This window comes from Talaromyces stipitatus, genomic scaffold (assembly GCF_000003125.1).
Source record: "Talaromyces stipitatus ATCC 10500 scf_1105507295491 genomic scaffold, whole genome shotgun sequence".
Lineage (NCBI taxonomy): Eukaryota > Fungi > Ascomycota > Eurotiomycetes > Eurotiales > Trichocomaceae > Talaromyces > Talaromyces stipitatus.
In genome coordinates this window covers 63,935-91,641 of record NW_002990122.1, presented here as the reverse complement: position 1 = coordinate 91,641, position 27,707 = coordinate 63,935, and the positions used below count along the sequence as shown (strand labels likewise).

At 43.5% G+C, this 27,707-nt stretch overlaps 8 protein-coding genes across 8 annotated transcripts in view, besides 9 other annotated features; 3 read left to right on the top strand and 5 right to left on the bottom strand.

The window, feature by feature from the left end:
- Positions 1–95: 95 nt before the first annotated feature.
- TSTA_107950 (malate dehydrogenase, putative) lies at positions 96–771 on the bottom strand (the record flags this gene model as incomplete). The annotated part of the gene is made up of 5 exons (XM_002488315.1): positions 96–150; positions 201–285; positions 338–398; positions 436–640; positions 749–771. The coding sequence occupies 5 exons, from the start codon at positions 769–771 to the stop codon at positions 96–98; spliced, it is 429 nt and encodes a 142-aa protein (XP_002488360.1).
- A 5,968-nt stretch (positions 772–6,739) lies between these two features.
- TSTA_107940 (uncharacterized protein) lies at positions 6,740–7,577 on the bottom strand (the record flags this gene model as incomplete). Its single annotated transcript, XM_002488314.1, has 2 exons — positions 6,740–7,434; positions 7,541–7,577. 2 exons carry the CDS (start codon positions 7,575–7,577, stop codon positions 6,740–6,742), a joined length of 732 nt encoding a protein of 243 aa, XP_002488359.1.
- A 511-nt stretch (positions 7,578–8,088) lies between these two features.
- On the top strand, positions 8,089–9,870 carry TSTA_107930 (ankyrin, putative; the record flags this gene model as incomplete). The annotated part of the gene is made up of 2 exons (XM_002488313.1): positions 8,089–8,219; positions 8,244–9,870. 2 exons carry the CDS (start codon positions 8,089–8,091, stop codon positions 9,868–9,870), a joined length of 1,758 nt encoding a protein of 585 aa, XP_002488358.1.
- A 1,337-nt stretch (positions 9,871–11,207) lies between these two features.
- TSTA_107920 (uncharacterized protein) lies at positions 11,208–12,623 on the top strand (the record flags this gene model as incomplete). The annotated part of the gene is made up of 2 exons (XM_002488312.1): positions 11,208–11,263; positions 11,294–12,623. The coding sequence occupies 2 exons, from the start codon at positions 11,208–11,210 to the stop codon at positions 12,621–12,623; spliced, it is 1,386 nt and encodes a 461-aa protein (XP_002488357.1).
- Positions 12,624–13,037: 414 nt separating this feature from the next.
- Positions 13,038–13,066: a microsatellite.
- A 2,368-nt stretch (positions 13,067–15,434) lies between these two features.
- Positions 15,435–16,938, bottom strand: TSTA_107910 (uncharacterized protein; the record flags this gene model as incomplete). Its single annotated transcript, XM_002488311.1, has 4 exons — positions 15,435–15,707; positions 15,968–16,147; positions 16,184–16,464; positions 16,497–16,938. The coding sequence occupies 4 exons, from the start codon at positions 16,936–16,938 to the stop codon at positions 15,435–15,437; spliced, it is 1,176 nt and encodes a 391-aa protein (XP_002488356.1).
- Positions 15,944–16,480: a mobile genetic element.
- Positions 16,480–17,055: a mobile genetic element.
- Positions 17,056–17,351: 296 nt separating this feature from the next.
- On the bottom strand, positions 17,352–18,988 carry TSTA_107900 (transposon, putative; the record flags this gene model as incomplete). The annotated part of the gene is made up of 2 exons (XM_002488310.1): positions 17,352–18,232; positions 18,292–18,988. 2 exons carry the CDS (start codon positions 18,986–18,988, stop codon positions 17,352–17,354), a joined length of 1,578 nt encoding a protein of 525 aa, XP_002488355.1.
- Positions 17,433–18,401: a mobile genetic element.
- Positions 18,419–18,943: a mobile genetic element.
- Positions 18,989–19,843: 855 nt separating the features above from the next.
- Positions 19,844–20,134: a mobile genetic element.
- Positions 20,099–21,450, top strand: TSTA_107890 (uncharacterized protein; the record flags this gene model as incomplete). The annotated part of the gene is made up of 2 exons (XM_002488309.1): positions 20,099–20,140; positions 20,170–21,450. The coding sequence occupies 2 exons, from the start codon at positions 20,099–20,101 to the stop codon at positions 21,448–21,450; spliced, it is 1,323 nt and encodes a 440-aa protein (XP_002488354.1).
- Positions 20,137–21,282: a mobile genetic element.
- A 2,642-nt stretch (positions 21,451–24,092) lies between the features above and the next one.
- Positions 24,093–27,707, bottom strand: part of TSTA_107880 (uncharacterized protein) — a gene marked incomplete at its 5' end in the record, with an annotated part of 4,530 nt that continues 915 nt past the window's right edge. The window contains one exon of the mRNA XM_002488308.1: positions 24,093–27,617. Coding sequence (XP_002488353.1) covers positions 24,436–27,617 — 3,182 coding nt within the window. The 3' untranslated portion in view covers positions 24,093–24,435. The remainder of the gene's footprint in view (positions 27,618–27,707) is intronic.
- Positions 24,439–27,552: a mobile genetic element.
- Positions 26,683–27,246: a mobile genetic element.

The window sequence follows — 27,707 nt, the reverse complement described above, 5'->3', positions numbered from 1 at the left end:
AGGCGAGCCGTGTGGAATCATGGGAGAAGATGAGATTGACTGAATCGCCATGGCCCTCCAGCGTCTGTAGGCAAGCAGTCTTGTTATCTTGTGTGTTATGGGCTAACCCCATATCGCTGGTTCAGTGCCTTGATCACGCTCTCGGCGAATCTAATCAAAAGTTAAGTCTTTTAATTCTAAAGAGTAATCGTCCTACGTACCTGAAGCGAGCATAGGCCATAGAAAAGGTAGCTGAGGCAGCACCGTCCTTAGCCTTGACAACCTCACCACCACTAAATTGGACTCCTGTAGAAAGTTAGAATATCTGTCTTGAAGGCGGTTCAATCAGGTAACGCACTGTTCACGAGAGCATCGTATTTGTCGGCAGGGAGCTCGAAAGCAGGCCTGGCTTGGCTTGGCTGAAGAGTGGCACAATGGTGTCACCGGAGTGCACACCAACAACAGGGATAGTGGTCTGTAAGGGGTCCTTCTGGCCACTGTACTCCTGGAGAAGGTCTCGGCACGAACAACATCCAAAGTGGTAACACCGAAGAAACGCTTGGGGTCGAATACACCAGCAGCCTTGAGGACCTCGGCGGAGATGGGACGGTAGGGTTGACGGGGCTGGAGACGATGAGCACGAAAGCCTTGGGACTGAGCTCTGCAATGCCCTTAACCACGTCCGGACGATACCGGCGTTGACCTTGAAAAGGTCGCCACGGGTCATTCCCAGCTTGCCTAGCGAGTAGCCTTAGCAGAGGTTACTCACAAGTCATACCTGCCTTTAACCATGATCTGTGCAGCCAAGAGCTACGTTAGCCTCTGAACTAATGTAACCAGTCCAAATGCAGGGTCAGGATAAGAAACTAACGGTCTGTATGCTGTGAACTCGCGATGAGATGGAAGAAACAGATCAAGGGGTGGAGATAGCCAATGAAGAAGAGAGAGAGTTGATGATGTTGAAGACGAAGCAGAGAACAGGAGTATTTGAGGGCCAAGTGGATATTATAAGAGGGGCTGAATCCTACGGGGCTCGGATCTACTAATATCTAAACGAGATCACATGACAGGCCGCAGCCGGCCAATAGGATTTCAATATTCTATATGACTGCCGCTGTGAATTACCCTACGTAGTCGGACCCTGCGATCTACCGGATCCGCCATAGTCAGGATTGTACAAAACTTCGTCAAGTATCTTCCAACTGATTTCGACGTGCCCTGAAGTACATGCAGCATCGGATAATGCGTCCAACACTGAGTAACTGAAATCAAGCCCAGGGGCTGCCAGTGGATCCCAAACTATAACATCAGAGCTTCCTCCAGCGCAACGGACACATCCGTCTCCAATAAATAGAGGTAGATCCAACTCTAGGCCATTGACTGAAACTACCACTTGTTTCCCGCAATATTTTCTCATGTCGGAAGCAAGTTCCGTATGATTCATGGCTACTAAGTAGTTTGAATTACATAACTTCCTCAAGTGTCCATGCCGGTTTACTGCATTCTACAAAGCCTTTGTTAGCGCCAGAAAAATCCGTAAAACATTTCTGCGGGTTAATAATATCATAATAATAAGTACCGAAGCCGGTGCCACTAAATAGGATAGCCATGTCTGGAGACGTTGCCATCCCTGTGCGTCAATGAGCTGCCTAGCTATTCACTAATATACTCATGTCCGTTACGTAGAGAAGCAGTGCTATTTATAGAAATTACGTACATCCCTTAGAAGAGCATTCATTCATATGACAGATTGCATGGGAAAATAGCTTGATAAGAGAATGTACGCCGGAACATGTTCTAGGTTTTACTTGCTTGATTGCTCATAGTCTCGACTCAGCAAACAGCAGGCACCTATTACTGGCGCGACCTACTAAATATACGGAGATACGCTTGCCTATCTTCCAGGACTGTACGTAGTCGTAGTATGTTCTTTGACTGATTTGGGTTGGGTACATCCCTTCAGCTAATTTAGGAATGGGCCAGATGGAGTACTACGTAATTAGAGACAGTCGGAATTCCACTGGGCTACTAAACTAACAAGGTGCGCTATATATTATACCCCGTAAAATTCGTTTAGATTCCAATATTTACAATTATCTCATTACCATACATAATTTTACATCAAGAATTTACATTATGCATACGTAGTAGTAAAATGATTGATGTGCAGGATTCTATTGGCTATAACTTAGGATCGTTATATTCTCAAGGATGATGATAACTTAATACGTATCTCGGAAGACCCACTAATTCTACTACGTACATGACTATAGTAAGGGGACATGATGTTTTTTTAATACATGTAGCTGGTGGCTTGGCTTGGCTGTGAGCCTTTAGAACAATCAACCCATGCGAGTTTTGCTTTGTCGCTGTACGCGTTCCACAAGAATAGGGCTTTTGAAGGTGACTGAGAACCCTAGTTGCTCTTTGACACTCTTCAGCGCTATTCGGAATCTCAATACCGCACTACCGATATTGCCACATAAAGATTTGATCTTGGATTTCGCTACCATGCCACCCATATTGCCGCGTGAAGATTTAACCTTGCTCTCCTGAGTATATTTCGTCACCCAGCAATCTTGCCGGCGAATGAATGGGATTGCTGCAAGCGGCAGAGTATGACACAAGAGCTGCGGGGTGAAGTCAACTGGCACCTTCTGAACGTAGTAAACATGCTGGTCAGAAAGAGGAAATCCATCATCGGCTATGTTAAGGGCCTTCCACAATTGCTCCGACCATGGGGGTATATTGAAAGAGTACTTAAATGCATCAAGTATACACATTGGGTGCTTGATTAAGTATTTACATTTCGTGCGTAGAGAGTTGTGTATCGGAATTGAAATATCAAACGTGTAGATACTGTAGTCTCCCCATATGACAATTTTCTCTCGCAGACGTACTCTTGGAACTGGTCGTAGAGGGCTATGATCGAAAGACTCCTTTTTGACTGGAGAATCCGTTTGTTGAAGAACTTCGTCTGGATAATATGGGGCAAGATTGCATTGTATATGTAACTGTGGAACTGACGGGAGCGTCCGTGATATTCCAACTGAAACGGCACCGTGCCAATGATGGTCGCCGTTGTCTAATTCTGATATTTCATACAGCTCTACCCAAGGGCCAATGGTGTCATAATAATCTATAATTTCTAGTTCTAATGCATCGGGCTGCGGAAACATGTGTTAGCATGATATATGATCAGATCAATTGATAATTTTTCGATGCGAGGACGTCCTAGGCTGTAGATAACTATTGCATTTGTCAGCCGAAACAGGAACCTCCCAAAATAACTCTGCTAGTTCGTGATTAGTGATATTCCCCTAACAACGAATGTGAACGCTGTACAGACTAGTATTGGAATGACTACCTAATCTGCATATCTACATAAAAGGTTGTTTTGGGTGCTATTTGAAGCCATATTTAATTCAGGGGTCAACGAGGCCTGGTAGCATATTAGAGCCAACTAAAACGTGCTTATGAGGTCTGAGATGACTAATTAGATGGTGGGATGACATGCTGAGTAATATCTCAATTGGGAAAAGTGGTTATAGTCCGCTGTCACTTCCATATTTTTATCAGGACGGAAGTTAGGCGGCAGTGATGAATATTCTTCCGTTCGATTGGTCAGAAGGAATAAATCACATGCGAAAAAGTTCTGGGCGTCTCGCAAGGCTGATATAGCCTCTGCAGGGAGGCTAACTAGGTGATTGATCTAATGGCAATGTTATTTAAGAACTTTCGCCACGATGTCCAACTAGTTGAATGTCTGAAATTAGTGAGAGATCGAATCAACACACCCAGGTTCTATCTGTTCGGCACCAATGGATTGCCTAAAAACGGGTTACGGCGGCTTTGCTGATATGCCAACGATTATTACTCAACTTGAGGATAATCCTTGGTTCTTGGCCGCACAACAGGCATTTTCAGAAAATATTACACGAGAGACCCCGGAGGCTCACCTAGCAATCGCCAAGACTCTATTAGCAAAGCATCCAGGTTATTTCTAGCTTTAGAAGCAAGTTGCCATCGCACATGCCAGGAAGGGAGAGCATAAGCAAAGCACAAACCTGTGGTCACAATGGTTCATTGAATATCCTCTTCGAAACGACATACAGGCTGGCTTTAAAAAGGCTCTAGACCGCTGCCCGCTGCGGAGCGATCTGAGATTCTAGCCCAATTATTGCAGTGCTGTCCGGAGAGTGCTTTCATCCGGAAAAATCTGGGTCTTCTTACACCGAAATTAGAGACTATGAGACAGCAATCAACAATTTTACAAAATATTACGACTCAGACGTACCTCTTGATATTGAAATCGAATTTGCTTTCGCTAAGATACATCAGGCACGCAGAGATTTTAATGCCTGTGTAAAGCAATGTGTCAAGGCATTCAATCGCTTTGGTCACAGCGCTTTTCTCGAGTTGCTCGGCAAGTCCCTTGCAACACAGGACGACCATGAATTCTCTATCAAGATATGGAAAGAACTCATAGCAAATAATCATAACCCGCGGCGTAAACAAATATCCGATGCTTTGGCAGCTCACACAGATTGGCCCCTCGTCGCTCAGATCTGGATCCGGTTGCTGAAAGAAGAGCCAAGTTGCAAGGACTTCAGAGATCAACAACAGCATGCGATTAAAAACATCCATAATCAAGATGCCATTATTGGTTTCCACAAGGAACTTTTATTTGCGCATCCAACTCGGTCGGATTTTCTTGATGATTTATACGCACTTCAGAGTAGTGAATCAGCCCGATCCGCTATTGCTACTTGGAAAGATCTATCCTCGGCTCATCCGAATGATTCGAGGTTTCTGGAAAATATTCGCAAGATCCTCGATGCACTAGACGATGATGATATTGCAATTCAAACCTGGTCAGAACTATCAATCACCCATCCATCCCATTCCTTCTTTGGCGCAGAATTAAAGCGGGCAAAAGCGAAAAAGTCAGGGATCGATGTGGACGCAGTTTGTGGGGTCTGCTTTGAAAGAAACATGGATACTGTCTTTGAGTGCGGTCACCCTTTCTGTTCTGTATGTGCCAAAAAACTCGAAACATGCAGAGCAGAGATTCGGCTTCGAGTCAAAGTGTTCGGGCGGATTTTTCATGAATGACTATTTGTCAAGGCGTAATACTACGGTATCGATAGAGATGACTATAGCAACGCCACCATCCACTTTGTTTCAGCACATGGCCATTACAGGGCTCGCAGGTCATAGAAGGAACGTAGGAAGCTCAGGAAATTATCTCTATCAACTCCAAACTCAAATTAGCACCAAAATATCCACGTTGACTTTGTGACTCAGTGAAGGAACGCAAAGAGAAGCCAAAGCCAAAGATTTGAGAGAAGACAACAAGCCAACACAATAGTACTGTACATGTAATTTACGGACGTATTCATCTTGGAAGAAAGGAATGAACAGAAAATGGAAATTGAAACGCTGAAACAGTGATACACGTAATTTAATTCTATGAATGCGCAATAGTTACCTCCGGGAGAAAATTACACAAGCCAGGGTTACTCCAGATCTAGATAGCCTTCAACGTTTACCCACAAATCACCCCGCCAACGACGTTTATAAAAACCCAGCTTTGAAACCTGATAGATAAACAGAGAGAAGAAAAAGAATGCATACAATTTTGCTAGCCACTTCTTCCTCTTTCATCCAGTAAAAACCCTCTTCAGGATTGGCCTGGAATAAACCTACCATTCCGACAGATTTGCCTGTTTGGAGTTGGATGAAAGCCGAAATCCAGGCCCGTCGTAGGTTTTCATGTAGCTGCAAAGCTTTCCTCGTTCGCGCCCTAACCGTGCTTGGCGTGCTCCCATTGCTGTTCCCCGGATTCGCGAAGCCCGCTTGTAGCCTCCAACGACACACTGCAACAAAAATAATTGACTGATTTGGAATATATGAAATTCCTGTGGCGTGGTCTAGTTGGGTTTATTGATCCGGGCCACGCAGTAATTTCTGCACGCTGTGTCACTTCAACCACTTCTAGCTTCACTAGTCGATCTGCTTCCTTGTTGGCAGGAATTCCTCCGTGCAATGGCACCCACTGTAATCGCACATGCCAATAAGATCGTTGGTCGCACAGGAGATCTACTGTCTGTCGAAGGATATACTGCCCTGACGACATTGGCATATGGCGCGTATCGCAGCTTGGTTATCTGTATAGATTGTGGCTTCATGTTATGTGGTTAGCTTTGGGGTAAGATATCCGGCGCCGTTAATCTCCTCCAGTGCCTCTGCCTAAACTGTATGTGTCTCGGACGAGCCCACTGGTTTGTAAGCCCTGCTCCATTGTTGGCGAATAAACTGCCGCTCCAATCCCATTGTCGAAGCCGTTTCCATCAGTAAAGAGCTGCATTGTCGTATCTCCAATTGAGGATATCCCAATAGCCTTGATAGCATCCTCACGCCGAATGTTGTATTCTATGATATTGTTCTAGTATGGCCATTGGCCACGAAAATGATGCTAAAGTAGAGATGGACAATGCGATCTAGATTCCTGTTGATTTACAAATGTTTCTTCGACCATTCGCATGGGAGCATGGGGGTGCAGATCCTGTAGTTAAGGGAAAGTTTGCGAAGGACATAGTGGATACTATATATTGAGAGCACAGTTGAATTGCCTTATGAAGAATCAGATTATGAATCGAGCCAAAGTAGTGGCGCCGTTACTTTTATTCTTGATTAAGTCTATGCTAAAACTTTAAATATTTGAACTATGGCTCTATGACTCAGAAACGCATAGTCGTCAGCGTCTATCTCCGTCTGCCGATCTATATTGGCTGAGAAGATGACTTTCCAAGTCCGTAGATAGCAAGGAGCACTCTTGTTCAGGATTTTGAGTGGTGGCGTGGAGGCATGCCTTAATCTTTTCACAACCATGCAATAGGCCGGTATCATCCATAATTTGTTTACTGCACTCGTTGAACCTCTTTATAAGATCCTGAATGTTTACATTCTTTAGCTTGTGCCCATCAAGCACTAGGCACAAGTGTAAACCAGCAAGTTGTAGATTAAACGAACGTCTCAGCAGTTTGCCAATAAACATGAGTGGATGTGGATGATCGTCAAATATGGTCTTTATGTCCTTGACGATGGAAATATCTGGATTGGCCCACGAGGCGATATAACGCGCCTTAAGTGTACTTTGCAAGCAAATGAGTACTCGGCGAAATCTAGCAAAGACATGCGGCTCCATTAAGCCTTTCAATTCTTCACCGCCGTATTGCACAGCCACAAAATCTTTTGATGGCCATTCGTAACCTCCTTCCCATCTTTCATCTTCAAACGGGTTGTGACGAAATCCAATATCAGGATAATTGTCTGGATGCAGGTGTAAGATCAAAAGTGTCTCACCGTATAGTATTTCTGTAGCTTCACCATAAATTAATCTACTCGACTGGAGGATACCCGGATACCGAGACATTTTCGACTTGGGAGTGCCTACATGAATTATTTCCTTCACAGAAAAAAGCTCTCTGTAAATGAGTAGACGTAGTTCTGTGATGCGTGTCAACACAATCAAACAGGTAAGACGACAGGGCCTTACCAGCGGGAATTGTTTCAAATTTCATCTCTTGCGACATCTTTGCTATGCATCACTGATCATAGATGATCTGAAGATCAGTATTTACTGCACATATACATATACTGAAAAGGGGGAGAATTGTTAACAATCTAGCACACGTAATGATTTGTGATAATGACCTGCTTTGTTCCATGGTATGTAATAAGAGTGGCAGTGATTACAATAAAAGTGTGACGTGGTTACAGTAGTTTGCACCTTCAGAGTAACAACTGACACTCTCTTCTCTTTCCTCTGAAACAGTGCCAAGAAGACGCTATTATAAATATAGAATAGTGTAGGAATAATGTTAATGCGGAGATAATACAGTATCTGTCGATACAGACTTTTATTTACAATACATGAATGGCGGTAAAATACAATAGTCTGAACACGTGTTCTAAAACTGCCTGGTAAAGTTAGTAGAGCAAGCCTAACACTTCTGTCTCCTGTTGACCAGCAACGGGTTCTTGGACTGAAATCCCGACTCCCAGCCTCTCAACGCTTTCTATGAACATCCCTAGCAAATCACAATGAAACTGATAGATTTACCTACTGAATTATTACAACTCCTGACAGAATTCCTCGAAACAGAAAAGGATATAAGCGCATTATCTCGGACCAGCCGACATTGTTATTCCGTGTTTATTCCATGTCTTTATCGGTATGACCGTCAAAATAAAAATAGCTTCGCACTACTATGGGCTGCTAAATACGGGAATGAGAGTACTGCTCGGATTAGCATCCAATACGGGGCTAATCCAGATCCAAAGGATGATCATAGCTCAACACCACTATCATACGCGGCATCAGAAGGGCATGAGGCAATAGTAAAGCTACTTCTCAACATGGATGGGGTCAATCTAGATTCAAAGGATAATGATGGCCGGACACCACTATCAGAGGCTGCACAAAAAGGACATGAGGCAATAGTGAAGCTACTTCTCAACACGGATACAGTCGATCCAGATTCAAAAGATAATCGTGGCCGGACACCACTATCATACGCGGCATCAGAAGGGCATGAGGCAATAGTAAAGCTACTTCTCAATATGGATGGGGTCAATCTAGATTCAAAGGATAATGATGGCCGGACACCACTATCAAGAGCTGCATCAAGAGGGCATGAGGCAATAGTAAAGCTACTTCTCAACATGGATGGAGTCAATCCAGATTCAAAGGATAGAGATAGCCGGACACCACTATTTTATGCTGCATTAAGAGGGCATGAGGCAATAGTCAACATACTTCTCAATGTGGATGGAGTCGATCCTAATTCAAAGGATTATTCTCACCAGACACCACTATTTTATGCTGCATCAAAAGGGCATGAGGCAGTAGTGAAGCTGCTTCTCAATATGCATAGAATCGATCCAGATTCACAGGATAATTCTCGCCAGACATCACTATCAGAGGCTGCACAAAAAGGACATGAGGCAATAGTGAAGCTACTTCTCAACACGGATACAGTCGATCCAGATTCAAAAGATAATTATGGCCGGACACCACTAGTTTATGCTGCATCAAGTGGGCGTGAGGCAATAGTAAAGCTACTTCTCAATATGGATGGTGTCAATCCAGATTCAAAGGATAGAGATGGCTGGACACCACTATTTTATGCTGCATCAGAAGGGCATAAGACAATAGTGAAGCTACTTCTCAACATGGATGGGGTCGATCCAAATTCAAGAACTGATAATGGCCTGACACCACTGTCAATGGCTGCATATAAAGGGCATGAGGCAGTAGTGAAGCTACTTCTCAACATAGATACAGTCGATCCAGATTTAAAGGATAATAATGGCTGGACACCACTTTCAAGAGCTGCATCAAGAGGGCATAAGGCAATAGTAAAGCTACTTCTCAATACAGATAGGGTCGATCCAGATTCAAAGGATAATAATGGCTGGACACCACTATTTTATGCTGCATCAAAAGGGCATGAGGCAATAGTGAAGCTGCTTCTCAACACAGATGGAGTTGATCCAGATCCAAAGGATGATGGCTCGACACCACTATTTTATGCTGCATCAAAAGGGCATGAGGCAATAGTGAAACTACTTCTCAACACGGATGGAGTTGATCCAGATTTAAAGAATAATGATGGCCGGACACCACTGTCAATAGCTGCATATAAAGGGCATGAGGCAACAGTGAAGCTACTTCTCAACACAGGCAGAGTTGATCAAGATCTAAAGGATAATGATGGCCAGACACCACTATCAAGAGCTGCATCAGAGGGGCATGAGGCAATAGTTAAGTTACTTCTCAACACGGATGGAGTCGATCCAGATCCAAAGGATTATTCTTGCTAGACACCATTCTCATTCATTTGAATGGACTTAATAAGCGCAAAGTGGAGCGATGTCTTTAATTGTGCTTGAATGGCATTAACCAGCTTCAGCAATCTGAGACGAATTGAGTTGATTACTCACAATTATACCGTAAACTAACTACCCTTGAATTAATTATACAAAATGTTGAGCCGTTTTTATTTAACATTAGTTGTCGATTAAGATCCAGGAGAATCTATTGTAAAGTAACGCTATACCTTAGTAACAACATATATATTACGAAAACTAAAATGTCAGATATGGGCGAGAAAGCCGAAGTAAATGGCAGATTCTTCGTGTTTATAGTTACTCCAATCACTGCTGACATCTCGGGTCAATATTGGACCGGCCACCTATGGAAAAACACGCATATACTATGGAGTAGGTAAAATAAATTTGCGCACTACCCAAGCCTACGAGTAGGTAGTGATACATGTAATTTACGGGCGTATCAAATCTACGAATGCGCAATACGCCACGGAGAAAGTTACACGAGCGAGGGTTATTCCGGATCTAGCTGTATGTAGACTAGGAAACTCCTAGCACTGTTTCAGAAGAAAGAGAAGAGAGTGTTAGCTGTTACTCTGAAGGTGCAAACTACTGTAACATTTTTGGATTACTCTTGTATATACGCTCCGTAAGATTCATGGAACCCCTATCCAAGGTCAAAACTTGCCCCCAGTGCATATGCCATTGTCAGGTGGCCTTATATAACCTGTTTAGCGGTACCAAGTGGCACTATCCACCATATACTTAGTATGGATTATTCTCGATACGAGGAGAAAAGTTGGAATTGTGAAAGAATCAGCGCTTCCGACGCTTTTTGCTCTATCGGCAGAGGATAGATTAATCGTGCAAAACCGACTGAATAACGGAATAGTAATAATAATAAGGACATAGTTGAGGGTGTTGGGGATAGTTTGAAGGTACATTTGGTCCGGTTAGAGCTTGGTATCGGAAGATAAAGTTCAGTAGTTATCCGCTATCATAGTTATGTTCAAGAAAGTATCCAATTGATACTGTATACTGGATATACTAAAACTTGAGAGTGAATCGTCATAATACATAACATAATTTCCAGGGAGAACCCATTTCTCTGAGTCATGAAATATTCCATACTACATAGTAAGTAAAGCCTGAAACAGGGGTTTCGGAATAATTTTTGAATATAGTTTAGCGCCTATTAGCTGCAGGGCTTGAGAAACAATTGAAGTGAATAAAAGCGCGCACCGGTTTTGCATCCAGCTTTATTACAGCCGATTGTCTGGGGCTGAAGCAATTATACATGTACCGCGGTCTTTGGCTCTTGAGTAAGGACAATGGTTCTTATCAATCTATTGTCACTTACAGCTATAGCTGTTGCCATCATTATTCGGTTACTTCCACATTATACGCAGCTTTACAGGTCCGTTGGATATGAGCCCTTAATTGTCGAGGAAATACGTGATACCAGTTTGTTGTCTGAATATCATTACATGGGGGCGCCGTCATCATATTGTGCGGATCGCTATACACAACACTATCTGGAGAATTTTCAAAACACAGCTACAGAATACTGTTCACCGGGATCAACATCAGGAGTGACTTGCTTTCACAGCCAGACCCATCCAAACAAGGAGCAGGTAGACTCATTTTGTATCGGGAGGTCAGCAGCCTTCAACTTGGAGTCAAGAAAATTTCACCTTAATTGCAATCTTAGGGATCTCAATGAAGATGAGGTCGCCCGGGGAATCCCGCATTTTACGCGGTTCCCTGTATATTGGTATCATACAGGTCCTCGTGTGATATTCGAAGCATTTATCCATTTTGATGCTGAGTACCACTTTACAACACAGGAAAGACAGACCTATACTATTCTTGTCAAGCGAGAAGGATCAACCAACCCATGGCACTCGTTAGTAGAAATATTTTCGATGACTCTGACCATTGATATCCTTCAGATGACACCAGACGGTACAGGCTCTCGTTTATTCAGCGAAGGCGACTTCGAATACACGCAAGTGATTATCCTGGACAGTCAAGGTGATGGCCCATACTTTGATCTTTGGGGGCTGTTCTCTAAAAAACCTATAAAAAGAATACATGAAATTACCGACTGGAGTACAATCACTCCTACAAATATAATTATCCCTCTTGCAGGATCCAGCAACCCCCTGTGGCAGGGAGACTGGGGTAACGATTCGTGTCAGCAATCTGACTTATTGGAAGTATTTTCTCGTCGAATAGTGGATTTCTATCGGACTCAAATTGGAGCGACAGAAAACACTTTTGACATTCAAGCGGCGCAGGATAGTTCCACCATTCTGCTTACGTATATTGATCGACAGCAAAAGCGGAGATTGATTGATCATGAGGAATATTTGAGGGAGGTTCAGGAGAGATTCCCGTACGTTAAGGTCCAGATTGTAGACTTCTCAAGTATCCCATTCAAAGAGCAGATTCGCATCGCTCAGAGAACCGATATCCTAGTTGGTGTTCATGGAGTGGAATTGTCTCACGCCATTTTTCTGAAACCACAATCTGTCGTGGTTGAAATTCTGCCAAGCTCCTGCAATTTGACTATGTTTCAACATCTTTCCCGACTCCGAGGGCATACATATTATAGTACTCATGGTGCTGAGGTTGAGTTTGATCTGGTAAGACGTGGCTGGGATCTCAAAGACGTTTCAATGTCGAAAGGAAGGTTCCTAAAAACGTTGAAGATGGCCATCGAAGGTCTTTCTGATGCAGTTTAGACGACGCACGTTGTGACGTCTCACTAGTACTGTACAGTGGCTTAGTAGTATTAATAAATACCAATGTTGTTCAGTGTGGACGGCCTCCATCTATTGTCGAGGCCCTGCGTCTAATTAGCTATTAGTAGATATCTCTCTACCTGTTGGGGGGGTTGTAATGGGCATACTACTAAAGAGCAGTATTTTATGATGCTAGAAGACTTGATAACCAATCAAATTGATCATATCAAGTTACGGCATGCATTAGCCACTGCTAGTTTTTACAGCTAAGGAGGTAACACGTGGTCCGAATCACTTTATCAAAACAACAGACATGCTCTGAGGCGATTCTGCTATGTAGTGATTACGTCTTCCCCCGTCTTCTGTAGGATCCTCCTTGCCCGTAAGATTCGGATATTTAGTTTCCTTAGTATATGATTGATTGATTGATTGATTGATTGATTCATACACGCATCTAAGCCTAGTGGCCGGCGGTGCCTTCTAATTGGGCAGCGGGCGTACTACCATACAAAAGCATAAATCAACGTCGACGTGCCAGGACTTCTGGTTTGGCGCTGGCTCAGCCAGCATCACGCGGGAGTCACGACGCGTATCCGTATCCAGATCTGAAGAACCCTGACAAATATACAGAGAAAAGTGAATGACCTAGGTGCGGAGTGGCGTGATATACTTTGGTGCCCGATTCTATTCCAAGCGTTTCAAATGGCTGGTCCGTACAAGCCGAATCAACATGGTTACGCTTTGTAGAGATAGTGTCGCACACACACTATGAGCGCGCGATATTAGGGGATTGTGTGACGGAATTGTGTGACGGAATTGTGTCAATAGACCAGTCCGCATTATGAATTCAACACTCTGCTGGGCCCACTGAGGTTCGCTGAGGAGCTTTCGGTAGTCTGTTTCCCGTGCTTCTTTCCAGAGTGTCTCCGTACGCAGGTTTGTGTAGATTGGGCACCGTACGAGAACATGGGCCGTATCCTGATCTCCAAGGCCACATTGGCATTGAGGGGAATCCTCGATCCGTACGCTCGCTAGGAAGCTGCGTAGCGCTGATTTGCCTGTTTGTAGTTGAATCAGCGCCGAGATCCAAGCCCGTCGTAATCCGATTTTTAGTTGTGGTGAGTATAGTACTATATATCCACTAATAGGTTCCAGAGAAACAAACTGGTTTCCAACAGTTGTTCTCGGGAACGGGAGGCTTAAATTACTGCACATAGCATGCAGCGTCGATTGATCATGAAGTGATACGTATCTGTATTGGACATATTGAGGTAATAAACACAGATGATTCCCCGGATAGAATAACGTCGATGACGTGTTTGGTACGATTTTTCGCTTCTGCTTGAGTTTAATATAGATTTGAAAAGTGGTTATATAGCCTGCAGATTTGCCGGTTCATTTAATTTATTTCGACATCGGCACTATGCGGAGATCTAATAGGGTAGGGAGTAATACAGGATTAGAGAGTCCAGAGAATCCAGAGAGTAAAGATGATAAACCGAAACGGAGAACTTATACCCCCAGAAAAAAAAGTGACCTCCAAGTTCCATGGTGGTTTTTTATTATTAATTTTTTGACCATTTTGCTTGCATCGATGTTATCCTCGTTGGCGGGCCAGTCAGATTTACTACATTCAGGACCATCTACCTGGCGCTCCGAAAACAATAGACCTTGTCCAGCCAGCTCAGATGCTTAGTCGAATCTATTTTTCGGTTGGTGGGAAAAGTTAGCATCAGATCGTTTACTAACAATCGGAGAAACTTTGAAACTGATTATCCTCATCTCCAAAACGATAAATCGATTTATTATCTCTTTTATCGAGGAGTTACGTTCTTTAGCAGGTTTAGTCATATCTTTGAAAATACAATACATGTACAATATCATCATCGGTCAGTTATGGGCGGAATACGGAACTCAAAATCTTCTCCACCCACTGCGGCTGACCCTGGGGATCTGAACAAGATCATGTAATACTCAGTATGGTATCTCAATAAAAGACCATCTACTATAAGGCGTAAAATCTCTCTACTATATGTAGTACGTGGATGACGGTAGCAAATTAGAGGGTATGGTGATGTTCTGGAAAACAATTGATTCTATTTCACCAGCAAATGGATTGCCGTATCATCCAGTGAACATTCATGTCCTACCTGCCCAGACGCAGCAGGCCATTACGGCAACACGGTCACTGGCGAGACCTTCTGCTTCTGCCATGACTACGAAGGTGACTACCATGTGCATATTCATCGGCTACTGCGGGTTCATGTCACACACTGTGAGAAAAGATCATGTAATATTAGCGTACTGGTGCCCTAGGCTTGGTCCCTGCGTGCGCAATAAACCATTCATTCATTCATCCGAAGAGTCTGCCAAGTCACCCCCGAAAATTTCCTAGACCTTGCTTGATGTAATCGTCAAGAGTTCTGACCGTCAGTTTTTCATTAATTCTACATTTAGAGAGGAATCAAAGTCAGAACTGTTCTTAACTTGTTGATTGTAAAGCGATTCTTGGAGTAAATGTCACCAACAAAACCATCTGAAGCTTATTATATGCTCCATGATGTAACCGACGGCTGTTCTAACGTAATCGGACACTTACACATCTCCAACTGTCAGTCTAGCTACCTTTCATCTATGGCAAGATTGGATCAAGGGGCATCTCAGGTACGTTGGTACAAAAGTAGGAATTAGGAAATCCAAAACATAATATAACGTAATCGGTAAGCGAGTTGGTCACTTCTTCCCGAAAACGCGCTCTATATTGATCTTAAACATAAATTTCTAACCCACATACAAATTATATACAAAAAATTAAGTACTAATACGATTAGGACATCCAGTTATTTTATGTCCTGCAACACCACAACCACTGCAGCGAAATTGACGTCGTACAGGTGGATGAGAGACTGGGAGCTCAGGCTCGGCCGGAGCAGTAGTAACGGCCTGAGATACTTCAATCTGACCTTGAACGAGTGCTTGAGCTTCCTCTCTGGTAATTCCCTGCTCATGAGATATTTGCTGCTTAGATCTTCGACGTTTTTGCTTCTCCTTCTCATGTGCAGCCCGTAGATTATGGAGTTCCTTCTGTGCAATTGTAAGCTTATTAATACTCATCTCATAAGCCTTTGATGCCCGTGTAAACACTTCACCAATAGCCTCAGATGAACTTCTTGTATGCCGGCTTATTCTCTTCTTCGTTGTAGTCATTTGGCGCTTAAATTGACGTAGATTTTGAGGGGTTTGCAAGCAGGATGATTGTGTATCACTTGATCGACTTGGAGGGGCGTTGGAGTCTTCAATCGAACAGTAAGCTGTTGATAAACTCGATCTGGATTGAATGGTACTAATCCAGTTGCTATAAAGCTATTCCGAACAGTTTGAGCTTTATATGCCATTGTACGAGCCTTCGGGAATGCAGTGAGGAAGTCGATTTTGTCAATGTGATTGAATCCAAGCCTCGTTCGCTGCTCAACAAGCTGTCCATAATGTCGCTTTAAAACAGCAAAACAGCCAACATCAAGAGGCTGTAAAAGATGTGAAGAATGAGGAGGCATACACACTGGAATAATATTATTCTCAGTGCATGTACGGTCAAATTCAGCTGTTAAATGGCTTCCATGACCATCAAGAATCAACATCCGATATTTCCCCAATGTACGGCCATCGGTAAGAGGAATAAAATGAGTTTTAAGCCATTCTAATCCAATCTTATCTGTTGTCCACCCATTATCGCTAATATTGATTTTCCAGTCGTCTGGAAGATCCTCAAACCAGCCTAATCGAGTATATTTCTTTGCCTTGAAAATAATGTACGAAGGCAATGCCCACCCAATCGAATTAACTGCCTCAATTGCAGTACCCATTCTCGATTACCAGGCTGTAATAGCTTTGGCCGAGCATATCGATCACTTCCAGTAATAACCTTGGCAGTTGCACAAAGACCCATAGCAAAGCCGGTCTCATCAAAATTGTAGATATCTTCTTGTAAAATTCCATGTTCTGATACAACCTCTCGTACGCGATCAAAATATTCTTGGATTATCTTTGGATCTTCGCATTTAGCACGCTCGTAGTTATATTTCCGGGAAAATTTGGATTCGATCTCTGGGCGACGTCGAATAAGATTATATACCCATTTCTCTCCAACCTGTTGATTTCCACGTTGTGAAAGAAGATAATCAGCCATCTCTCGTACAAGAGAGTGTCGAGGAGGCAATCCACGTTTGTCTAGGTCGAGTATCCATTTGACAAGCGATTCCTCTTCAGATTTTGACAATTTATGGCTATTGGCACGTGTTTCAGCTCGATATGCCATGCCATTTAGTCTGTTTTGAAGAGTTGACCGCTAGACATTATAGATCTCTGCTGCTTGTCGTGCAGAACGTAATTTTCCATTTTTTACATCGGAAATAGCTAACAAGATTCGTCCCTCTTGTTCAGCTGAATTTTTTGAATTTTTATTGCGAATTGGTGGCATCTTGACGTGTTGAATTATGAGAATCGATATAGAGCGCGTTTTCGGGAAGAAGTGACCAACTCGCCTACGTGACCAACTCGCTTACGTGACCAACTCGCTTACCGATTACGTTATCTGATTCGATATTTATCTTAACGTAATCGGACACCCACCCGCCACTGACACCCAACCGCCAGTTTCTCCCGGAATACGCACTCTATACAAATTTCAAGCCTGAATTTCTAACCCACATATAAAATATATACAATTTTTTAACTAGTAGTACGATTTGAGCATCGATTGATTTTATGCCCAATAATCCCACATCCACTGCACTTCGGTGGCTCTCGTACGCGTGGTTGAGAAGCCTGAGGTTCGGATTCACCTGATACAGCCGGATTAGATCGAGATGCCTGATCTCGACTTATTATTAGTTTCTGGGCTTCCTGTACTGTAAGGTCTCCTTCGTGAGATATTTGCCTTTTAGACCTTTGACGTTTTCGCTTCTCCTTCTCATTTGCAGCCCGTAAATCATGTACCTCTTTCTGTATAATCACAAACTGTTTCATGCCAACTTCGTATGCTTTAGCTATCCGATCAAGTGGGCTCGTTTTATGAGTATCAATCCGCTTCTTTATTGTTGTTATTTGGCGCTTAAATTGACGTGCATTTTGAGGTGTTTGTAAGCAGGATGATTGCGAATCGCTTGATCGACTAGGTGGGGGTGTTGGGGTGCGAAGTTGAACTGTAAGCTTTTGATAGACATGATCTGGATCAAACGGTACCAATCCAGTTGCTTTGAAGCCATTCTGAATATTTTCAGCCTTATATGCCACTGTACGAGCTTCTGGAAAAGCTGTGAGAAAGTCATATTTATCAATATGATTGAATCCGAGCCGTACACGTTGCTCAACATGCAGCGCATATTGCCGTTTTAAAACAGCAAAACAACCCACATCAAGAGGCTGTAAGAGATGTGAAGAATGAGGTGGCATGCAAACTGGTATAATATTATTTTCAGTGCATATTTGATCAAATTGAGGTGTCAAATGGCTTCCATGGCCATCAAGAATAAGCATCCGATATCTCCCCTTCGTGCGGCTTGTCGTATGAGGAATAAAGTGCTTTTGAAGCCATTGCAACCCAATCTCATCTGTTGTCCAGCCATTTTTACTGATATTAAGTCTCTAATCTTGTGGAAGAATCTCAAACCAGCCTTGTTGATAGAAGGTTGTTGCTTTGAAGATAATATATGAGGGCAAAGCCCATCCTGTTGAATTAACTGCTTCAATTGCTGTGACCCATTCGCGATTACCAGGTTGTAATATCCATATCGATCACTACCTGTAATAACCTTTGCAGAAGCACAGAGACTCATAGCAAACCCAGTCTCATCAAAGTTGTATATATCTTCAGATAAGATCCCATACTCTTGTATAACCTCTTGTACGCGATTAAAATGCTCTTGGATTATCTTAATATCCTCGCATTTTGCTCTCTCGTAGTTATATCTTCGTGAAAACCGTAGTTTCTCCTCTGGATGGCGGTCAACAAATCGATAAACCCATCTCTCACTGACGTGTCTATTTTCGCGTTGAGAAAGAAGAAGATCAGCCATATCTTGTACAAGAGATGGTCGGGGAGGCAATCCACGTTTATCAAGATCAAGAATCCATTTTAGAAGAGATTCCTCTTCATATTGAGTCACAATATGACTATTTGCGCGTTTCTCACCTCTATATTCGATACCGTTGAGTCGATCTCGGAGAGTTGTACGAGGAATTTGATAGATCTCTGAAGCACGTAAAACACTGCGAATTCTGCCATTTTTTAAATCAGAAATAGCAAGTAGAATCTTGCCCTCTTGTTCCACCAATTTTTGTCGATTTTCTGTACGAGTTGGTGGCATATTGACGTGTTGAAATCTAGTAAATAGAATAGAGCGCGTATTCCGGGAGAAACTGGCGGTTGGGTGTCAGTGGCGGGTGGGTGTCCGATTACGTTAATTGCTCAATTTTATATAATACAGGCAGTGTGGGTGCACTAAGGTGCATGTACGTACGTACGAAGCAATGGAGTCAATTTCAATGAGTATTCATTCAGTTCTGTGTCTATCTTTCTAAGTACATCATGTTCCAAAGCCGCGTCTATATAGACCTTCTCCTGAGCTGATTTGTAAGCTATCCCATGGGGTAAACTTGAGACCATTCTCTTACACATGACAGTTTCGGATTGATCGCTTCATTGGAAAGCCAGCTTATCTGACACATCTCGATTGCATGAAGCAACCAACATGCAGATTCGAGGAAAATTCTAGAGACTAGCACGAATCAATTATCACCCTCTGTGCTCTTTTTGTGTGATGGCTAGCCGTAAAAAAAATCCCTTACCTTATTATCAGCACCTTTTTTTCGTTCTTATATAGCATATTAAAGGTGTATATAGGACTTTTTTTCAGTAATATACTGCCTCACTTACTTTGAACAGCCACGAGAAATAACGTTTCCTGAATTACGAAAAATCCAGAGTACCGTAGTTACCGGTCGCTTCGCCTCCCCCACCTGGCGGTTGGGAGTCGGCCCGGGCTCAAGGGCCACCCGGGCTCAAGGGCCACCCGGGCTCAAGGGCCAAAATCTTCAAAATCTCAACCCATCATTTACAAACGTCAAAAAACTGCCAAAATGATCCCTAGCCTATACAAAGCGGAGGAGGCTTTGATTGCAGAGATCCTCAGCGCGTGGCAACACGAAAAAAAAAACTGAATTTTAGCGAATTATCGCGTAAATATGGGGTGTCTCGCAAAAAGCTCTCCCGTCGGTGGAATGGCCTACCCTCTCGCTCAACACGCCCCCCAACCAACCGCGTATTATCTTTAGATCAAGAAAAAGCCATTTTTCTATGGCTTGAGTATCTAGATAATATAGGTGCGTCACCTACAAGCGAGCAAATTGAGGCGAGTGCGAATTATTTGCTTGCTAAAGATTTCACTGGCTCCGGAGAGCCCCCCCGCGTTGGGAAAATGTGGACGTACGACTTTCAAGATCGCTTACCAGAAAAGTACGTACGAATTATATAAAAGCTCAAGAAAAGGAGCGTACTGCTTCGGAGCACTACGGTGAGATTGAGCGCTGGTTTATTAATCTCAAAATCGCTATACAAGACTATAAAATTCGCCCTCAAAATCTATGGAACTTTGACGAGACCGGATTCATTGTCGGACGTGGAAAAGACGAAGCAGTCATTACAGCATACCCAAAAACATCAAAAAGGGTCTCTAGCCTGTCTTCTCGAGAATCAATTACTGTCGTTGAGTGTATAAACGCTAAGGGAAAGATTATACCACCATTATTAATTCCAAAAGGCAAAGTCCACATGGAGGAATGGTATAGCCATATCAAAGATGACGACTGGCTAGTTACACCTACAGAGCATAGATTTATAACGGATGAGATTGCATTCGAATGGCTTCAACATTTTCATCATTTTACAAAGCCGCCAGAATTAGGGCCTCCATGGCGCTTACTTCTCATGGATAATCATACAACTCATCTTACTATGCAGTTTGTTGAATATTGTGAAATCTTTCACATCCGGCCATTCCGATTTCCTGCGCATTCTACGCATTTTTTACAACCTCTTGATGGAGTCCCATTTCAGCAATATAAGCATGTTCATGGGAGGGTCGTGAATAAAGTTGCGCGCCTAGCGGGCTTTGATTTCGATAAAAACGACTTTTTTGAAGAATTGCATGATATTCGGCTCAAAACCTTTACTAATCGTACGATTCGGAATGGCTGGAGAGAACGAGGGAATTGGCCAATTAATCCAAGCCTTATACTCGATAAAATGCCTTCACCAGAAGAAGCTTTTGAGGCTATGGTTGCTGAGGGAGATACGCTAAAAATTCATGGTGAATCAGATGACACTATTCCCAGCTCTCCAACCACAAAATCAATCTCGCCACCGTCAACCGCTGCTGCACTACGTCGCTACATCAATAAGATTGAGAAATCAATTGACGGTATAAAGAATATATTAGACGAAGCAAGCCCAGGCCTCTCACGGCGTATAAAAGTGGTTAATCAAGGCAGCTTTACTTTGGCCGAATTAAGCGATCTACACCGTGAGAGCTTTGCAAAGGTTCGTGCAACCGCAGAGCGCAAGAATAAAAAAACTACAAAACGGCAGGTTAAAACGAGTGGTGCACTTTATGTAAAAGATGCGAATCGCCTCATAAAACGCCGTCATGATGGTGATTTATTGAGGATTCATAAGAGGCACGTCTTCGGCGCGGAGGAGCTAGCGGAAGAGCAGGCCTCAACAGAGCTTCAAGATCTCAGTTTTTTTATTGATACCATGGGAAGTAGGTAAACATTGCTTGTATTTAGTGTATGTCTAGTTTTTATATGATATTTATATAGCGTTGGTGGACTGTCAATCTTTTTACACGATGCTTCATCTTTTTTGGCCCTTAAGCCCGGGTGGCCCTTGAGCCCGGGCCGACTCCCCAACCGCCAGGTGGGGGGGAGGCGAAGCGACGGGTACAGTAGTAGATGGTTATATTCTTAGATTTCGCTTGATCCTTAGTGCACACCACGGGGTACAAATAGATTGCAGTGGAGCAAAATGATAGGTAAATTATTGTCGAACACGATTCTCTATGGCGACAAGAAAAGCACTGACTAGAAAAGGGCCGATAGAGGAAGCCTTAGGGGAAATCATAGGCACTAGCTTCGATAAAGTACTGGGAATTAGATACGATCACTTACGGGAAGAAATAGGTTCCTTACGCAGAGAAATGAGTGACCTACGGAGTTCCGTCACGCAGGCAGAAATGTTACAACAAATTGTACCTAATATGCGTAGGAAGAATCCTCCTCCAGTTTTGAGTAATAGGGATTTAGCTCAAAATCTTGGTATGACACTTAAAAAGAAGAGTCTTTGGAACTACTACAACCTATCATACGTTATAATGCTTTTTACTATTATTTTCGCAGTACAGAGAGTTTTGAGACCGCCCCCTTTTGATCCCCTCTTTGATTGATTAAGTCAGCGTCGGTTGAAGCCTCGTCAGAGGGGTCTGTTAGCAGCTTAGTTGAAGATTTAAAATGATATGCAGATTGCACAATTAGCTTAACATACGTTCTCTTGCAAGATCTGTTCCCCTCTTGTATACTTTCGAATTGAATTTTTTAGGATATTATCGGTGAAGTAAGTGCACAGCGCAGCGAGGTCCCTGGCGTAGCAATCAGGAAGAAACACGTATTAAAGCGAGGGGTTTTGATTCTTCCTTATACAGGATAATTCCCTATTAGAAACATACAGTCTGGTCAAGGAAGCAGAGAGAGAAATTCAAGGCTTCAGTTGAGAAATCCCAGAATCATCTTGTTTATCAATTTCACGGGATTAAGGGTAAAATGGTAAATATGACAATTCCCAAGGTCTATGTTGGTTTAACTACGGTCCGTATCAGGAAGCATAGACAGTAGTAAGGCGCGAACACGAAGCAGCCTAACGAGCCTGACAATGCCTGAATGAAATGAAGGGTAAAAATATCTGCCAGGTGTCGGATTAGTCGGTTTATTCCAGGCCAATCCTGAAGAGTGTTTTACTAGGATCAAAGAAAAGAAGTGACTAGCAAGATTGTATGTATTGTGTTCTCTCTCTGTGTATACATCAGGTTCAATGCCGGGTATTTTATAGACACTCTTGCGGGGTCATTTGTGAGCTATCATGGGGGTCTGCCTTGTTTGATGTACGTTTGATGTATGTTTGATGTCCGGATTATCTAACAACGTTCACCCATTAGTTAGCTCTAGACAGAGGAAGTTATCAATTTGAAGTCATTTACACATATTGATTGAACTCACCCTATAGGCTTGTTGGACCAGCCTTACAAGTTACACCAATCTCCGCTTGTTCGGGGACCGTGTAGAACCAACAGGTGGGATGCGGCTGTGCCACCTACCCGGGTGCGCCGTTTACCAGTGAACACGTTATATGACATATAGTAGATTACATTCTTAAAATATACATTACATAGTATTAATAGTTCGAATGTTTCAGTCATTACAGATCGCTTCGCATATTTGGCATATTCATGTTTGTGGTTATTAAGCGTGAACGAGTAACTTATCTTGTTCCAAATCAACTGAGTCCTCAACAGTGTGAAAAACGACAACGAGGTTCTAAGTGTGGTAGCCAATTCCATTTACCTAGACTCATCAAACGCTTAGCGATAAACATGATGGGTTCTTCTACGGACCCCTATGTCTAATTAGAATTAAGTGTTTTGCGTTGTCTTTTCAGTCTTTAAACCAAGTATCAGAATATTATACATGTACATAAAATACGCTATTCTATTCTCTTGAAATACTATTTTTGAGTTTGTAACTGTCGGTTTATCTACGTCTAGGTCGCTAGCACTAGTCACGTAGAACAGCTATTCCGACGAGCTGACGAGCCTGATCAATATGGTATAGAATTCCTGATATTGATGACTGCCCCCCAAAAGCAAGGGGGACGGGGAATAGCTAGCTACATGTAAGTGTCGGTTTAACTACGGTCCGTATCACGAAGCATAGACGGTAGTAAGGCGCGAACACGAAGCGGCCTAATGAGCCTGACAATATGAAGATATCTTGATTCCTAATATTGTGACTTGTCCCCAAGAACGAGGGGGACGGGGATAGCTAGCTAGATATACGCGGCACGCACGTGCCGCGTCAGACTAACTATATCCGGTGCCAAAACGTGTAGGGTTTGATATTCACGTTCCGACAGTAAGGATTGGGTTGTAAGAGCGTAGTGATTGAACGATGCATAAGGATATAGACTTGCTAGCAAACTTGTATGTAAACGTGTGTGTGTATTTATAAAGCAGCTATTCGCTGCTTCTCTAAGATATGCCTAAGGACGCGTCTGTATACAGAAGTGCGCGTCCTCGCGCTAAAGGGTGCTTACATCATCGCTACCCGAGATCACGTGTCTCACGTGATCATCCCGTTGTTGTTAATGTGTTGGTTGTTGTTATTGGTTATCTAAGCTAACTACAGCTGCGCTGACCCCTTTACGGAGGTCACATGACTCTCGGAGCATAGTTGATCCGCGCCGGAGGGAGATCCACGGGTGTAGCACGCTGACACTCCCACTCATCCGGGATCTCACCAAAGGCGTCAGATCGGCTAGGTTCCTCCCACTAGATCACGGGTGATTTTAATGGGGAAAGGAGAGAGAGTGAGAAAAGAAGAGAAGGAAAAAAAAAGAGTATATACAGGCAGTCCTGGGGGAAAACCTCCATGCAAAACCCTGTGGGATGAAAAATCATGGAGGAAACCAGGCCAGTTCAGGTACATGTCATATCGATTCCATTCCCATTCCTTTTACATGACGTTCATGCAATTCCTTCGGTAGTGCTTTCGTCAATATATCGGCCGTCATTTCTGTTGTACGAATATACTCCAGACGAATAAGGCCATTTGCGATAGCCTCGCGTATAACGTGGAAACGGATATCGATATGTTTTGACCTAGTAGAGGGCGAATGACTAGGTTGATTCGCAGTTGCAATGGCGCCTTGGTTATCACAATGAATTGTGTTGGAAGGCATCGTATGTTCTGCATACTGAGGCAGGATAGCGAGAATGAGTTTCCGAAGCCAGATAACCTCATATGATGCAGTTGCCAGTCCAACATACTCAGCATCATGAGTTGAGCTGGTAACTAAAGATTGCTGTTTTGATTTCCATGATATTGGGCCGCCATTCAAAAGGAATATGAAACCGGAAGTTGAACGTCGGTTATTCAAATCAGCGGCAAAGTCAGAGTCGCTGTAGCCATATAAGACTGAGTCATTGGAGTATGATTTGCAGTAGGCGATGCCCAGGTTCTGGGTGCCAGCCAGATACCTGAGTACACGCTTGAGCGCTGCGGCATGCTTTATACCTGGTTTCTGCACAAATTTGGAGAGGCGAGAAAGTGCAAATGCAAGATCAGGTCTCGTACAAATCATGAGATAGATTAGCGCTCCCACTGCAGCACGGTATTCTAAAGCATCTGTTTCGTTTAGACTTTCTGCATCAGTTGCCTCAACAAGTGGGTGCTTGGGATCAAGTGGAGTTGCAACAGGATTCGTGGGTGCGTTGAAGCGCTCGAGAATTCGCTGTATATATGCCTTCTGATGCAATATCACTTTGCCATTCCGATGTTCAATATGGATGCCTAAGAAGCGCCTAGGTGTTCCTATATCTCGAGTTTTAAATTCATTGCAGCATTCTTTGACGAATTCTTCAATTGCGTCCTGGTCACCAGTTAGCAGGATGTCATCGACAAATAGGAGGAGTATGAGGAATTTGTTATCCAGGCTGCGAATGAATATAGCTGGCTCAGCATCGCACTGATAGAAGCCTGCTTTCAATAGGAATGAGGTCATCCTATCCCACCAGATGCGCGGAGCTTGTTTAAGTCCATACAGAGACCGGCGCAGTTTCAAAACATATTTCTTTGGATCTAAATCCATGCCTTCTGGTATCCCCATATAGACTTCAGAGTCTATATCGCCATTTAGAAAAGCGGTAATAATATCAAGATTGCGTAAGGACCAGCCATTGTGCACAGCTATTGCCACCAGGAGTCGGAATGCAGCTAATGAGGCAGTTGGGGCATAAGTTTCCATGAAGTCTACTCCAAAGCGTTGGAGGAATCCCTTAATCACCAATCGTGCCTTATAGCGAATGCCTTCATCAGGACTCGGTTTACGCTTGAATACCCACTTGCCGGGGATCGGCTTACACCCTTTTGGCATCTGACTGATCTCTTGAACTATCCAAGTTCCATTCTCTTCATGAGATTTCAGTTCTTCTTGCACTGCTGGTGGCCACCTAATCGGATCCTGGAGCAAGGCATCCGAATAGGAGAGAGGATCTCCATTGTGGTCTGTTTGGATCCTCTCTGCTGTTTGCCAGGGTGGGCAGGAGAGCGACTCCATGCCTTGCACGATCAAAGCGGCTTCCACAAGCTCCCTAGTAGTATCGTGCTCATGGATTTTGACGCAGGTGCCAAATACAACGCTTCCTCGTGGGTTGTAGATGGGCTGGCTGTCCATTCGGAGTGCCAGGGACTGGGGGGAGTCCAATGCCCTTTGGGCTACATCTGCTAGTTCCATAGGATCTACTGGCTTTGCAGGATCTTCCGGGTTCACAGGATCTGCAGGTGGTTGGGATTGCTGCAGCCAGAAGGGGTTCATCGAGGAAAATGGTACGCTTGATACATTGGGAAGCGCTCCCGGTACTGACTGACCAAGTACAGTATCGACCGCTGAACCAGGCGGATTTCTTTTATGTGCAATAGACGGTTTAAAACCGGCAGGGCGTTTGAGCCATGGACCAGGGAAAAGGTCTTCATCAAACTTGATTTCAGAGTGATTGCTTGTTTGCAGAGTATGAAGATCAAGACATTTATAAATAGACTTTGAGTCTTGTATATAGCCTACCATCATGGCTGGCCTGCAGCGAGGATCAGAGCTCGAGCTGCGGTGCTCCTTTCGAAGGTGTATCCAGACGAGGCATCCCCAGGGCTTCAAGGTAGTAAGAGGTGGTTGCTTCTTATATAAAAGAAGGTGTGGGGATATATTGCCTAGAGTAGTGGATGGCAGGATGTTAGTTAGAAATACCGAGGTGGCCAGGGACTCAGCTTGTAGTCGGTAGTCATCTAGGACACCAGCACCAGCTCTCATAGAGCGTTCCATATTCTTGATTGTCTGAACTCGTCGTTCCAGTACACCATTCTGTTGCTTGACACCAGATGTAGAGATTTGGTGAAGTATTCCGTATTGGCGATTTATTTCTTTGACCATGCTATTTATGAATTCACCAGTACCGCCATCAGTTCGCCATGACTTGATTACAGCATTGAATTGAGTTAGGACCAAGTTTATGAATCCTTGTAGGAGAGGCGTAATTGCAGGAACATTCTTGCTTGAGGCAAAGTAACACCATGCGTAGCGAGTGTAATCATCAACCAGTAGTAACATATACTTAGATCCACCAAGGGAGATACTGTCCAAGGGGATAAGGTCGGCATGCACGCGGTCGAATGACTTGCTGCAACGTTCAAGCACAGGAGGGTGCGAATCTGCCTTCATTTTACCTTGTAGGCACGCTGTGCATGTAGGTGGTTGACGCGGCACAGATAAGTTCATGAGATCTCCCACTGATCGAAAATTTCGGTGGCCTAGGCGATTATGCCATAGCCTGAGTGTACTGAATTCTCTTGTACGGAGAGCTCGTGGGGCATTCACTAGAAATGCAGGACTTATATGCATTCGATAAAGATCTCCATGCTTCGAATTGGCTAGTTGAAACCATGCGGAATTTGAGTCGCCTTGCTGCCGTATGTAGACAATGCCATTTTCAATAAGAGTAGAGTAGCCAGCTCGATCAAGGAGCTGCAAGGACAGCAGTTCTCTGTCAATTTTGGTACGAACCAGACGTTGAGGACTAGAATATAAGCCCAACTTGAGATGTTGAGTACCAGATCCCTCTGCATAGATCGTAGTATATCTCCAGTAGATCTCTCTGGTTCAGAAATGTTTGTAGTCCTTAAGTCAATTGCTATTGCAGAAATGCTGTG